This window comes from Melanostigma gelatinosum (genome assembly GCF_949748355.1).
Source record: "Melanostigma gelatinosum genome assembly, chromosome: 13".
NCBI classification, from domain to species: domain Eukaryota; kingdom Metazoa; phylum Chordata; class Actinopteri; order Perciformes; family Zoarcidae; genus Melanostigma; species Melanostigma gelatinosum.
In genome coordinates, this window is record NC_136646.1 from 17,341,195 (window position 1) to 17,355,295 (window position 14,101).

At 44.0% G+C, this 14,101-nt stretch overlaps 1 protein-coding gene across 1 annotated transcript; it reads left to right on the top strand.

The window, feature by feature from the left end:
* Positions 1 to 977: 977 nt before the first annotated feature.
* On the top strand, positions 978 to 11,626 carry iqck (IQ motif containing K; the record flags this gene model as incomplete). The annotated part of the gene is made up of 9 exons (XM_079281544.1): positions 978 to 1,029; positions 1,123 to 1,238; positions 1,321 to 1,450; positions 1,548 to 1,645; positions 2,150 to 2,202; positions 2,355 to 2,432; positions 2,671 to 2,755; positions 8,671 to 8,782; positions 11,397 to 11,626. 9 exons carry the CDS (start codon positions 978 to 980, stop codon positions 11,624 to 11,626), a joined length of 954 nt encoding a protein of 317 aa, XP_079137670.1.
* Between the last annotated feature and the right edge of the window lie 2,475 nt (positions 11,627 to 14,101).

Here is a 14,101-nt window from a genome sequence, read left to right on the forward strand (position 1 = left end):
ATTCATTTTTCAATTTTGGGTCATCCTTTATTTAGAGCTAACGGTAATAGATCATCATGTAGGACAGAAACTTTTCCTTGAAGGAGAGCAACACATCGGGAACGTAATAACATCTTAACTAAAAGATAAAAATGTACAAGATGACGAGCGGAATGAAACCAAAAAACCTTAAAATAACAATTAATTGTGCTTCTGAAAACACACCATTAGGTGCAATGATAGCCAGATATCCCTGTCAATTAAGTGCATGACATCTTAGGTATTTAAAATGAATGTGTAAACTATCAATGTATGGCGTTATTGTGATAGAAATGGGCTTTTACATGCATAATCGCCTACAAGAGGGTTCATTAATAGAGTTCACAAATATTTACAGCAGTCTTAAAATAAAAATACCATTCGGAGTAAACCAACTAGAAACGCCGACATGCAATGATATATGATGAAGCATAATGCCTCCAAAAACGTCTTTTATAGAGGGGCAAATACGATCACACTATGGATCTTCAGTCATGAAGGCTTTTGATCATTTATTTTAAGTCCTCTGCTGCCCTCTAGTGGAGAATAGTGGAACAACCGACTCAAAGAAGTGCCGTTTGTTTGGCATGAATTGCAGCGTTCAGGTAGGCTACGTTTTAGTCCCTATAATATAAACTAGTAACGTTATCACGATGTGTTACACTGATGATAAAAAGTGTTAATATCCCATACGTATTGAAGCTGTAGTGTACGGACGGAAGTCTTTGTATTTATATGTATTTCCGGTGAGCCATCGTGTTGTATTCGAGAAACTGTTGAGTCATTGATTAGGACATTCTTTTATTTTAAACAACCTTCAGCATTTGTTTTATTGTCCCTTATTGTCTCCTTCTGCTCCTGTAGTCCGTGCTTGTGTTTACACCGGAAGTCAAAGGCATGACTACTTCCTTGACAACCGAGCGAGTCCCTAGCAACCACAGGAGCGACCGTCAAAAATAATGGCGAAGTTAATCGGTGACAAAAAATCCCTTTGGCAGCAAGAGTGTGAAGGTAAGGCGATATTATTATATTGGCTATTAACCTTTTTTGTGATGTGAACGCTGTGTAAACTAAAAGCATTTTCTGGATGATGTGTTTTTGGAGAGTATGAAGCGGAGCAGTGCTGTGATGTGTGGACTGATGGCTCAATGAGCACCCAGCTCTCCCAGTACAGCACCAGCACACACTCTGCTGTGTCCTATGGACTCAGCACAGCCACGGTCAGCTCATTCATCCCTCTGTCTGATTACTCTCCTGTCACCCGGGCATGTCCTGATGTTATCATTGTTGGTTCATTATTAGATGTTTGTGGACGATGGTCCTGTGAGAGACGTTGATCCTCTTCTTTGCCACCCTGACTCCTCTGAACTCTGTTCAAGCCTGAAGCGCCCGTCAGCTGCTGGAACTACATCGCCTCCACAACTACATGAGCGTGAGATGATGATTTAACTTTGTCCTGCAGAGTGCAACTGCCATCCAAGGGCATACATATAGTGTAAAGTTGTTGTGTGTGTGTGTGTGTGTGTCAGGTCCTGTTGCACGGTTTTTGGAGAAGAGAGTGTTTCCAGTGTTGTTGCCTGGACTTGAGGCTTTGCAGAAAGAAGCCCAGAAACATGGCTGTTACGAGGTCGGAATTTCTCCTCCTGATAATCTAACAAATAAAGTTCCAGGTGGCCCATGTTGTTTAAATGACCTCACCTGAAATCAAAGCAATTTGTGATGTCTGTTGGGATAAATATGGTACAAATGTACATCATTAACTCAAGTAGAGTTTTTAGGTACTTGTACTTTACGAATGGCATTTCCATTTTCTACTCCATAACTTAAACTATCCGCAACAAATCAGTTGGAAAAATTGCAATTTTTACTTCACATTTATTTCCCAGCTGTAGTTATTAGTTACTTTGCCAATTGAAAATGTACATACAAATAATATAATATGCAGTGCATTGATATGTACTAAATTAGAAGTATATGAAGTCATTTAAATTCACTTCACCTTCACCCACTTTGACAGTAAAATACTTGCACATTACCGCATCATCAATAGTAATTTTGTACTCCTGTGATGTGTAAAAGTAACGCCGAATACTGCTTCTGCGTGATGGCATTACTTTCTTTTGTGTTGCAGAGGCTAAAAACAGCCTTTAACCCGTGTGACTTCCTGACTGAGTGGCTATACAAGTAACCCCCCCCCCCCCCACACACACACACATAGCTCTCTCTCCGTCTCTTCACCGTATAATGTGCACCTCACCCAATGTATTCCCTTTAATGTTGTATTCTTAATGCCGCTCACGTTTTTTTTGTCCTCTCCCGCTCACCTTTTTCCTCAGCCAAAACCCCCGCAGACGAGAACAGGTCCCAGTGAACTTCCATGACATCCCTTTTGTCAAAGACTTTCTCAGCATGCAGTGAGTGTCTCCCCAACCTGTCAGGCACGCTACAGCTGTTACCAGCAAATGACGCAAATCTGTCTCTTGCCGTTTGGACTTCCATTTTCATCAGGTTGCTGTGTCTCAAGTTTGAAACAAACATTCATTTCATGGAAAAAAACCCCTGCAAAAACTAAGTTTAAGTTAAGACGACACACAAACATGCTCTTTCACAGATACATGCTGAAACTCTCTCTGTCTGTCTCTCTGTCTTCAGCCCCAGGTCTCCCATCCCTCTGTATCTACTGCTGAGTGAGGATCAGGCTGCTCTGCTCATCCAGGCCTTCTGGAGGGGATATAAGGTACGCTGGATATCGCGAGAAGCAAATCGGTCTTTGCAGACTTTCCTTCCAAACGTATTTTAAAGGACTGGGATGATGCATGCAAGACACACGGCGGTACAAGAAAAATTGTTAGATTGGCCCAACTTAAACGCCTTGAAAAATATGTAAAATAAAGACATAAACTAAGAATGTCGGGGACATTTCAAATTGAATTAAAAGCCTGGGAGAAAACCCTTTTCACTGACATATTTACACATCAATTTAGCGATGCTTGGCTGGGCTCGTCAGGCTGACCAACTCTAATTACCAGCTCCCAAACTGTCTAGATTGATTAAGAAGTCAGAGTGGAAAAAAGTAAAGCTTGAAAGAACCGTGTGTGTGTGTGTGTGTGTGTGTGTGTGTGTGTGTGTGTGTGTGTGTGTGTGTGTGTGTGTGTGTGTGTGTGTGTGTGTGTGTGTGTGTGTGTGTGTGTGTGTGTGTGTGTGTGTGTGTGTGTGTGTGTGTGTGTGTGTGTGTGTGTGTGTGTGTGTGTGTGTGTGTGTGTGTGTGTGTGTGTGTGTGGCCGGCCCACAGAGCGATATCGTTGTATAATCCCATCTCGCTGAAAGGCTCCTCTTCCACAGGGACTGCAGTTTCATTCAGCAGCTTGATTATGTCATCATTGATGCCGGGATTTAAATCCTTCCTGTGTGGGTGTTGTGGTCTGAACTACTCTGTGCTGTGATATAAACAGACACTACCAGCGGCAAGCAATTTCTCCACACAAATACACCTAGTCTTGTATGCTGTAGGGATGTAAGGAGGGGGTCTTGTTTTTGTTTCTCTCAACAGAAGCGCTTATTTTATTTATTTCTATCATTCGTGCTTGTGGGAGGATTTAGCTTCAGTGTCGCTGCACAAACCGTTGAGAGGAAAAGATGCCAGCTGTGCTGTCATGTGCAGTTACATTCTGTTTGAACAATCTGAACATGGAGCTGAATTTGTGTGCGTGCGTGAAAAGATATGTGTGCGTATGTGCCTGCAGCATGTATCCCCGTTCGGGCTACTTATGCACCAGCAGGGGGCACCACTTCCTCTTTCCTATTTCTGTAGCAACACAAACATCGTACCAGCCTCTGCTCACATAAGGTGGCAGCATTGAGCGGGCTGCCTGTCACTCCTCACTTTGTTTACCCTGAACGAAGAGAAGTTCAGCGAGGCCGCTGATAGCGCTGCAGCCCAGCACCCCAAAGGATTCAGAGGAGGAGAGACACAGCCAGAGAGGGACAGTGGTGAGGGAATGGGTTGATATATCTGGAAGGATGACGCTCAGGCTATGTTAGGAACATTTTTCAGATGGATGGATGGATGGATTCTAAAAGGGAGGAGAGAGGCAAGATGATGTTGCTGTGTGGCTTTGGATTAGGAATGGAGCATGGTGGAGGCAGGAAATGGATCTTTGGCAACATCTGTAGCAGCTATAGGAATAGGGCGAGAGATGAAACCTCTGAGAAGCACAGGGGAGCCTGTAGACGCAGCACAGTCAGGTTCCTTAAGTTGAGGGTTTGCGTCCTAAGGTCATGACTTATTCAAGGTACACAGGGTGGAGATATTTTGGGTCGGCACTGAGGCAAAGTCCTGCCAGGCGTTGTATTTTGTCACGGCTGCTGTTACCTTGGAATGAGAAGAGCAGCCGTTAACAGCTCGGTGGGCAGCAGAGAAGGGGAGTCATCTGTGAAGCACTGTAAACTGTGTGTGTGTGTGTGTGTGTGTGTCTGTCTTCTGGCATGATTATGTTTTTGGTAGGTGTTTTAAATAGCATGTTATCATTCAATATTATTACATCAATGAACTCTGTGCTCTTCACCCCCTGTCCACAGACCCTCTCTTTCCCCCTCACGCTCTGCAGTTATATAACCTGCCTGACGCAGCGCTGACTGCAGAGGGATGTGTGTGTGTTTGTAAGAAAGAAAGACAGACTGAGGGCCGGGGAGCAGGGTATTTTTGTAGCTGGGAATTTCATCCCTGCATTATTAATCTCTTTCATCAAAACAAATTGAGGAGTGAAGAAGAGCAGCGGTAGAGATGCACACACTAACTCACATCTATGACCCAGACAATGCGATTGTCTCCTGTCTAATGCACAACTATGAAGAGCTGCTGAGTCTAATCATATTACATAATGGTCTTCATACTGTGCTTACACTAATCCATTCAGCTTGCTACAGTAATGCACACATATGTACATGCACGCACACTGTGTGTGCACACACACACTGATCACTCAGACTTCTCACTGAGGTTGGCCTTTGCATGGCTTAAAGCACAGCTCTGACCTGTGAAGCATAGCCTAATGCAGGTCAGACAAGATGTTTGTTTCCTTGTTCAGGTCCATGATCCGTTGTCACATTTGATTCTATGGGGTTCAACATTTTCAGAAATACGGTTATTCACCTTCTCCAGATGAGAAAATCAAGACCACTCTTTGTGTCCAGTAATTACAAAGCTACAACTAACACTTAGCACAAAGACTGGAAACAGAAGGAACCAGCTAGCCGGGTTCTGCACACAAAACAAAATGTAAAAATGACAATTTTCTTAACCATAGAGACGTAGGGAGTGGTGTGAATGTTCTCATCTAACTCTCAACGGAAAAGTGAATAAGCCTATTTCCCAAAATACAAGAAATCCTGATGTAGATTTTCTCAACTGAAGTGGATGCTTTGTTTCTGAGAGTTACGATGCACACAGAATAGAATCTCTTATTGTTTGATTTGTCAATTTGAATGAAATTTTGTTCCAGTCCATACATGTCTAAAGAAAGTCATGTTGGGCAGTTGTTGTCTAAAAGTAGGACACTGAGTACTGAATGTATTCCACATGACATAAACTAATAGAGCTGTTTGAAAGACTCTCTCTCACACACACACACACACACACACACACACACACACACACCCAGAGAGCTGTAGAGTCAGCAGAACTAGGTCTGCGATTCCAGATGAATGATCCAAGGGCAATGATAGATGAATGGTTTGAATTGAGCTCCAGTATTTAGTCAGTGACGGGCCACGTGCAGTGACACTCATGCAGAGAATATGTCACAGGCACTCAGGACGGGCGGTCCAGTGGCCCTGCTTTGGCCTCACTTCTCCCTTCCTGCAGTGTTCTCATGAAGGACAGTAGGGTCACAGTTCAACTCATTTCTGTGCGTTAGTCTACAAATGCACAAATCAAATCACAGGTTGCTCAGCTGGTTAAACCGTGATGGACGCATCGGCCAACGAAAACACGATGGATCGGTGGGTGGCTGGGGGTTGGTGGCGCAGGCTGCGGTGGCTGTCTTTATGCAGCCTGTCAGTGCGCTTGAGGATGTGACTGCAGCCGGTTTTGAATGACGGAAGCCATTGTGCAGAGTGTGAGACTGCGACAGGAGCTCGGTCTCACAGGCAGCTTTGCACAAAAAGGGAAGGCAGCTTGAAAGGCTGTGCAGCGACATTAAGTGCGTGTGAGAAAGAGGGCATTTTTGTGGATACGTGGCGAGCGGGGGGGGGGGGGGGGGGGGGGGTTCTGCTTGTGCTGCTGCCTTAGGGAGACAGAAGTCCGTCTTTTTTTGTGCTTTGGAGTTATTTTCAATATGTCTGTGTTTTATTGTGGTTGTTCTTTTGCATGTCAAGTAATGCATGTGATTCCATGTAGCCCTGCAATGTTTTACATTTTTTTTCCAGCATGAGGCACGCGTGCTGTGACATGGACGATCATAGCAACACCAAACTGTATTATTGTTAATGATTCAAATCAGGAAGAATAGATTTTTAAAAAAGACAGATTTTGGTGTTGTATATCATATGTATATGCACTCACAACACATATAGAGACACACACACACACACACACAAAACAATACCTGACCCCTGCTAATCAGCTGTACTGATGCACACAGACAGGCTTCAAAACGCTCACCCACTCAACTCAGCTCTTTTGTCTCCCGCTATCGCACACAAACTGGCAGCGGCTGGTAGAAAGCATGTATATTCAAAGCCAGCTTTCCAAGAACTGAGACTTTGATTTTGTCTTTGTGTGGCGCATTGTAAAGCTTTGTCTCAGGGGTCCCCCGGCCGAGAAATATTTCCGTTGTTTAGCAGTAGGCTACAGAAGAAGAACTGTACCGTTTCTGCATGACACCAATGGAAAGTGACAGAGTAGAAATGGCCACGCACAAATAAACACACAAGCGATGGTGAGCAGACACGACAGACTCCAACCCCCCCCCCCCCCCCCCATCCCTCCTGACCCTCATTTCCATTTCTATGGTTTGCTCCCATCAGCAGAGAGGCTGTTGCAGAACTGTGACACCCGGTGAATTAACTATTGGAGCGCGCTAGTCTTACCCATTCCTCAAACCATCGCCAGGCTTATATAACAGACCCACTTTCATACGCACTGCTAATAGCAACGCTATTGTCGCCTTTCAAGCAGACGAACGGAGAGGGAGGAGTAAGAGGAAAACAAGATTGGAGCGGTGGGAGAGAATACAGAGGAGAGAGATGAATCATTGCTGTGCTGAAGAATGAGGGGAGAATAAGACGTTGGCATGAGAGATATTTCCAGAAGTCGAGTGAGGAAAGGGAGAGGCACAACTTAGTACTGAAGGAGAAGACGGGGAAAGACGAGGAGGAAAAGGAAGGAGAAGGAGGCAGAGTAGTAGTAATAGTAGGTAGAGGAAGAGGAGGGGGTGATAATACAGGAGAGTGAGCTCTTCAGGGACATTTTCTATTCATCAAAAACAGAAAGTCTGTTTAGTAATCTCTCAGGAAAGCCAGCGGCGCACACACAACAGTTACAGGGGTTACCTCCAGGAACAAAAGCATAACTCATGCCAGCTACAGACTGGATGGAGAGACGAATCAATCAATCTTTCTAATTCAGAATCAATCTTTTTGACATGAATCTGCAGCACAATTTGACCCATTTCCCCACCGATGTGGACACAAAGACACTCAGCGATACATCTTAACAAGCTGCATTACTAAGAGAAGCTTTTACTCTGCAGGGACCTTTGAGTCATTGTTCCCACAATACAGCTATATTTATAGAGTGCCATATCATTAATTTACGCTTTTACACATACTGAGACACATGCAGATAGGTTTTTAACGATGTTGTTCAGGCGTAGCATCAAAGTTAAAGCTGCAATTCACAACTTACCACATGTCAAAATGATAGTAATTGTACTTTTATTGTTTGTGTCTGTCTTTTTATGTATCTGTCTGTGTGGACCCCGAGTCTGAAATAAAGTCCTATCTATCTATCTATCTATAGAAAATAATCATAAAAATAAAGCTTATTTATACACATAGAGCACCTTTGAAAACAATGTTACAGGATGTGTTACAGGGAAAAGTACAGATTGAAACATGTCTGTGCTATACGGTTAAAAAATATCAAGGAAATTAAAGTGAGGCAAATAAAATAGACTAAATATAATGGAATGAAAAGAGTGAAATCTACAAATAAAGATGGTACTGGTTCTTTAAGCCTCAGATCTTTAGAAGGTCCAACGCTGAGCGCCCTGACAGAGAAGATGATGGAGCATCTAATGGCATGTTTATTAAGATGTCTCACCCTGTTGTAGTAAGCAACACAGTATATCATATATTCTTTACAGAGGTGATGAAGGTAGAGCATAAGCATTGTCATTTAGACAGATGTGATCGAACAATAGCAGAGTATCACGTATGGAGGTTGTGCTGTCTCCAAATACAGTAAATGAGCCACTTCCACTGTTTAACCACCACACAAGTAAACGGAATGATATATGAACTAAAATACATATTGGACACTCTAAATGGACATCACTGATGGCTTAGCACTGATTTTCTTGCAACTTAATTACGCTATTGATGATGTTTGCTTGTGAATATGAATTTATGCATGTGCTGTGTGTGTTATAGATCAGGGCACGCCCAGATGTGCAGGAGCTGCGCCAGTGGCAGAAAGAACTGAGAGAGAACAGCGACGTTGGTAAAACTGTTGAGCAGTTCTGGGCCCAACAAGAGAGCCGAGGTGAGAGCAAATACACACTCCAATCAGTGATTGCCAGGCCTCAGGCTCACTGGCAACACAATACCATTGATTTAGAATTTTCTCATGTGGCCGACAACAGCTGCTGATAGGCAGGCAGGATACCGACACACGTTAGCATTCACACAAACAGGGTACAGTGCATGAATATCAACCCGTACTGCACCATGCACACCAATATACACATATACCAGCCGCCGCACAGTACAGTCTCACGCACACGCATATAAACTGCAGAGATACTATTCATCCCAACAAGGCTTTGAAGTTGAAGCAGGGAGATGAGTAGAGCAGTGACACAGAGAGAGAATGAGGCCAGAGACAGAGATGGAGAAAGAGACGGGGAGAGTGAGTCGGAGAAAGAGAGAGAAGATTGAAAGTGAAGGAGAGAAAGAAAATGTCCGCAGGGCTCAGGGTGTGTTTGAGTGACAGACAGAGATGAAGGAGACTGGGGATACACGAGAGACGAGATACAGTGCAAAGAGGGAGGGACATGATGACGGAGAGACGTATGAAGTGATAAAGTGTCTCTATACCTGAATGTGTGTGCAGAGCAGCTGAGAATGCAGGCCCATGCCCAGTGTGACTGCCTGGCATTAGAGCTCAATGACAGGGACACACACACACACACACTCAGTGATACACTGTACAAGTGGTTCCTGACCAGCGAGTATTATTCGAGGGGTTACCATAGCGTACATGAAAAGAGTGTGGCGAAAAGCAAATGTGTTAAGAAAAAGAAACTGCTCAAGCGATGGGAATGTCAGTTCGTCAGTCCACCACTTTGGATGGATTGTGATGAAATGTTTTTCTTCTGGCCCCACCATCAGGTTTGATTTATTTAAGTCCTGTTTAGTTCATTTATTATCACAATAGCTAGTAACCCTCCAGCTACAAGAGGCCAACTGCACAGGAGTCTATTGAGTGCATGGAGACGAGATAGGAAGTGGACTTCTCTTGTCGAGAACGACACTGTGAGAGCGGTGAGAGTGAACCAAACCAGCTGAAATACTCTGAGAGGAAAAGCAGAGTCGGGTAGCAATTCTCAAAGAGTTAGCCGCTGCGAGCGACCCTGTCCACATTCAAGTAGTCACGTGATCCAGAATGTTGATGAATATTGGCTATAGCCGCTTTAAATGAATGTGCATATATGTGATGACTAACACACACTCCAACTTGCACACTAAAGCTGGCCGTCATCTCTGTTTTTGTCGCCCACAAACAATGACTGCACCATAAACACAGGTTTCTTCCACACCGACACATTCCACACAACAAAGGCGCTCGCTGCAGCTGCAGCGGATCGACAAAACATTCTTCAACTGGGGTGCCACAGCCTGGCTGGCTGGTACGCTGCTGCTAACTGCTGCCATGCTGCTGCACCACAACTGCTGACCTGACATTTAAGCAGGGGGCCTGGGGATGTATGTGTGTGTGTGTGTGTAAGAGAGCGTGTGAGTGAAGCCATTTTCTGACCTCTTCAACAGAATCTGAAATGGCCGAGTCGGAGATAGAACCAGATATGTGTGAGATGGAGGCAGAAGGGGAGGGGACGAGATTGGTGCTGAAGTTGCAGTTTGTTTGCTGGTTTTGTTGTTTTGGATGTAATGAAGCAAGCACTGCCCCCTCCAGCACTGACCGATAAATGACCCATGTTTGGGACGGAGGCTGTGGTAGAGAGAGGGTGAGTGACGAAGAGAAATTATTTAATGAAGCCCTCTCCCCACTGTCTACACTTTAAGTCGATCCAGCAGCAGCTGCACTCGTCTCATTTCACCCGAGGAGACCAGCGTGCGATACCTCTTCTGCCATTTCACGTTTCACAGCCTGAAATCTGAATTAGTCGGAGACGGAAACAAAAAGGGGAAAGAGCAAAGCGGCTCAGAGAGAAGACGCGCGATGATACTTCAAGGTCAAGAGGTCACGGTTCATCGGGCAGGTGCAGCTCTCAGCAGCTCGTGAATCACCACGTCTGTCCTTGACTGTAGCCTGACGAGTACCATCGGGCCAAGCACTGTTAAAACAGAGTAGCTATCTAGGCTGGGAAAACACAGCGTCTCCCAATGGTGATAACAGTAACCCCTCAAAATGTCAATTCATGTTGTTGTGAATAGTTTGGCATGAAATCAAACGGTTATATAAATGTGTCAATTGCAGTTCATTGTACCCGAGTCACAAATTACATTCTGCAATTCTATTACCTTCCTCATTTATTAAGAAGACCTTCAAACACCGATGTTTATGAATTGCACTTTATTGAAAGTAGGATTCACCGTGTCTTTAGAAGATAAAAAGGGTACTAAATAGCTGCATCGATGCAGATGTTGATGCTGCAGATTGTATTGATGCACCCCAAAGAGTTTTCAAAACCACAAGTGCAGCCATTACCTTGTAAAGCAAAACAACTTTCACGAGCATCATTTACAATCTGTCTGTGGCTCTTGTTGTGATCTAAATGGCCAAATATAGCAGTCTATTCATCATAGCTTCCCTTCCATAACGTCAAAGCCTTTGCCTTTTCACTGGCAGATAACAAAAAGGCTTTCACCACAACGAACGTGTTCACATTGAGGATACAGTTCTTGTTTGTCTCCAGTGGGCTCTGCCATGGCAGATCTTCCAGGAAGCCCCCAGCCTGGCGAGTCAGATGTATCCATCCAGGTGGTCTCCCCAACCCCCCAGAGCACCGTGGTCCACACCCCCACCCCTCAGATGACCCCTGAGGGTGTTGAGTGGCTGACCCCCAGCGTCTGCAGCGTGGAGAAAATGGCCTCCACACCATCCCTGACCGATTTCCTGGCTGTATCCGTGGTGACAAGTCCCTGACAGCAGCGTCTCCTTCTTTACTAGGAACTCATAACCTGAGCTAGACTGGTGGTGCTGTGAACTGAATTCATTAGCTCATTCCCGTGAACAACTTTTTTGTTTTTTAGAGGCTATTAAACTCTATGAGGTTGACGTAAAACTGACGTAATACTCAGTCAAACAAGCCATAAAAAACGCCTGTAACCGATATGATATGGCCTGGCAGGGATTTATGGTCTGAAATTCGTGTCTAATTAGTTGATTGCTTTCATTGCTTTTTTGATGGATCACTTCCCTACACGAGTCTCCCGACAAATGAACACCATATAGTCGGGTTCACATATTATTACTGTCGGGGTGAAGCCTCCCAGACTTAATATTTCCTCGCAGCACAGCTGATAGCGCACTCGAAGGTAATCAAATTGTATGTCCTTGCTTTGTCATTTCCTTTCTCCTGAGCAATACATATCACTCAACAAAAGAGTTTACAGCATTTCCATTCAAGCCAGCAATTAAGGCCAAAGTGAAAAGTGAGTCAGCGTGCAGAGCAGCACTTTCTATCCTGTTTATCAGGAAAGGAAATGATCCTGCCAGGGAAACGGGGAATAAAAACAAGTCTTTAAAAACATCACTGAGATCACTGGTGGGTGATTGACAGCTACCTGACAGAGCAGCAAGGAGTAATCTCCTACATTCACCTGAGATCGTTTTACAAGTGATAATAACCCTGTAGTACTCATTGAGCACATGACATCAAATACTGACATCACAATGAAAAGAAACGTTTTCACTATCGTACAAATATGACACTGTATGATGGTGTCTGTCTGTTCATTTGTATAGTTTGTACATGCTGTATGTTATTCGGGGTTGGAATACTTTTATTTTTGGTCTTTTGCTAGATGTAACTAAAGGCTACACATTTTGCCCCTGATGACTCCTTCAGCTTTTTGTTTTGTTCCTGGTAGTGTCGTCTTAAATGTCACGAAAGCGTCATGGAAAGTTAATAAAATGTGATCAGCAAAAATGTTCAGGATAAAAGGACTGCATGCTGCTCAACTACAGTGCTTTACTCTCCTTCATGCCAACTCAAGACTGTGCGAGCTGTAACGTCTTCTCTCGACTGTGTGTCAATTAAAGTGAGTGGATAGAGTGCACCCCTGGCTTATTTCCATCACGTACCTGAGAGGATACTTCTGGTTTCCTCTCCAGTGTCTCTGCAGAGCAGCGAGGCGGCAGTCTTGTGATGGACTGCTTTCTTGACTGCCCCAGTCACTGATGCACACCGCCTCACAGTGAGGCACGAGCAGGGTGATGTGTCTCTCTTTGCAGGTATGTGGATGCCTGGGAGACAGCTGCCACTGGGTGAGGTTGATAAAACAGCCTATTTCATTCTGGGGGACATCTGATCGTGCAGCCAGCTCCACGGAGTCTGGCCCGACTGAAACCAAATCACACGGCAGCAGAGGGGAGCGGGCACCATGGCTGTCAGAGCTAAGCTAGCAAACAACTGGTGCTGGGCTGCAATGGAAGTGTAGAATACAAGAGTGTGTGAGCTAGGAATACGCTGATTATAAGTTACATTAACACCGTGTGCTTAAATACAAACGGTATGCCACAAACATTGTTCAAACCCCTAAAACATGTCGGAAGTTATAGGCCTAAATGAATGACTGTTTTCAAGTTTATTCAAATGGCACAAGCCCCATTTAATACATATCTTGATTTTTAAACAACAAAATTAACAGTATGCTTTTAAAAAAAATGTAAAAATTGTGTGTTTCTATAAGTATATATATATATATAGGACGATATGTCATATCTCTAACTTTGAGCTCTAATTTTGACACTTAATAATCGGGTATGTCACGGCATCATTACCTGTGAAAAAACACCACATCCAATTAGGAGTTAACTACAAACATGACACTTTATTGTACTTATTTTTTTTCCTGATTCAGTTACAGAAACATGAGTTACCTGTTGTGTGTGTTGTTGTTTTTTCTAATCAGGGGAATCAAGTTCTATACATAGGCATGCTGCGTCACTGCACAGTCACAGCTGTGGAAACCAAATATCTCCCCTGTCAGCTGCCCCGCTGGAACAGTCTGAAGGCGAGACAAATCGGGAGAGGACAGGCAAGGACATGTCAAACCCAGGGAGGATGGGTGTTCAGTGGGCTGCCCAGGGATGACAAACTTAACATATAGAAGTTTTGTGCAAATTTCACCACAGTCGATTTGATTTTAAACACAGAGACAATATCAGTCCGAAGATTCTCCTTTTTTTTCCCTCCAGTCTTCAAACTAACAGAGGAAGTTATTATTATTAGGTCCAGTGATGATGGCATTTTGTTCCTTTTTTGGGAATCATACTATTTTGGACCATTTTCCCCTGACTTTAATCTCTTTGCTTCTCAAGAGCCAGCTCTCTTTTTGTGTTTAGGAAAGCACAGACATTTAAGTGTGTCATCTGATATACACTGAAATTATGATT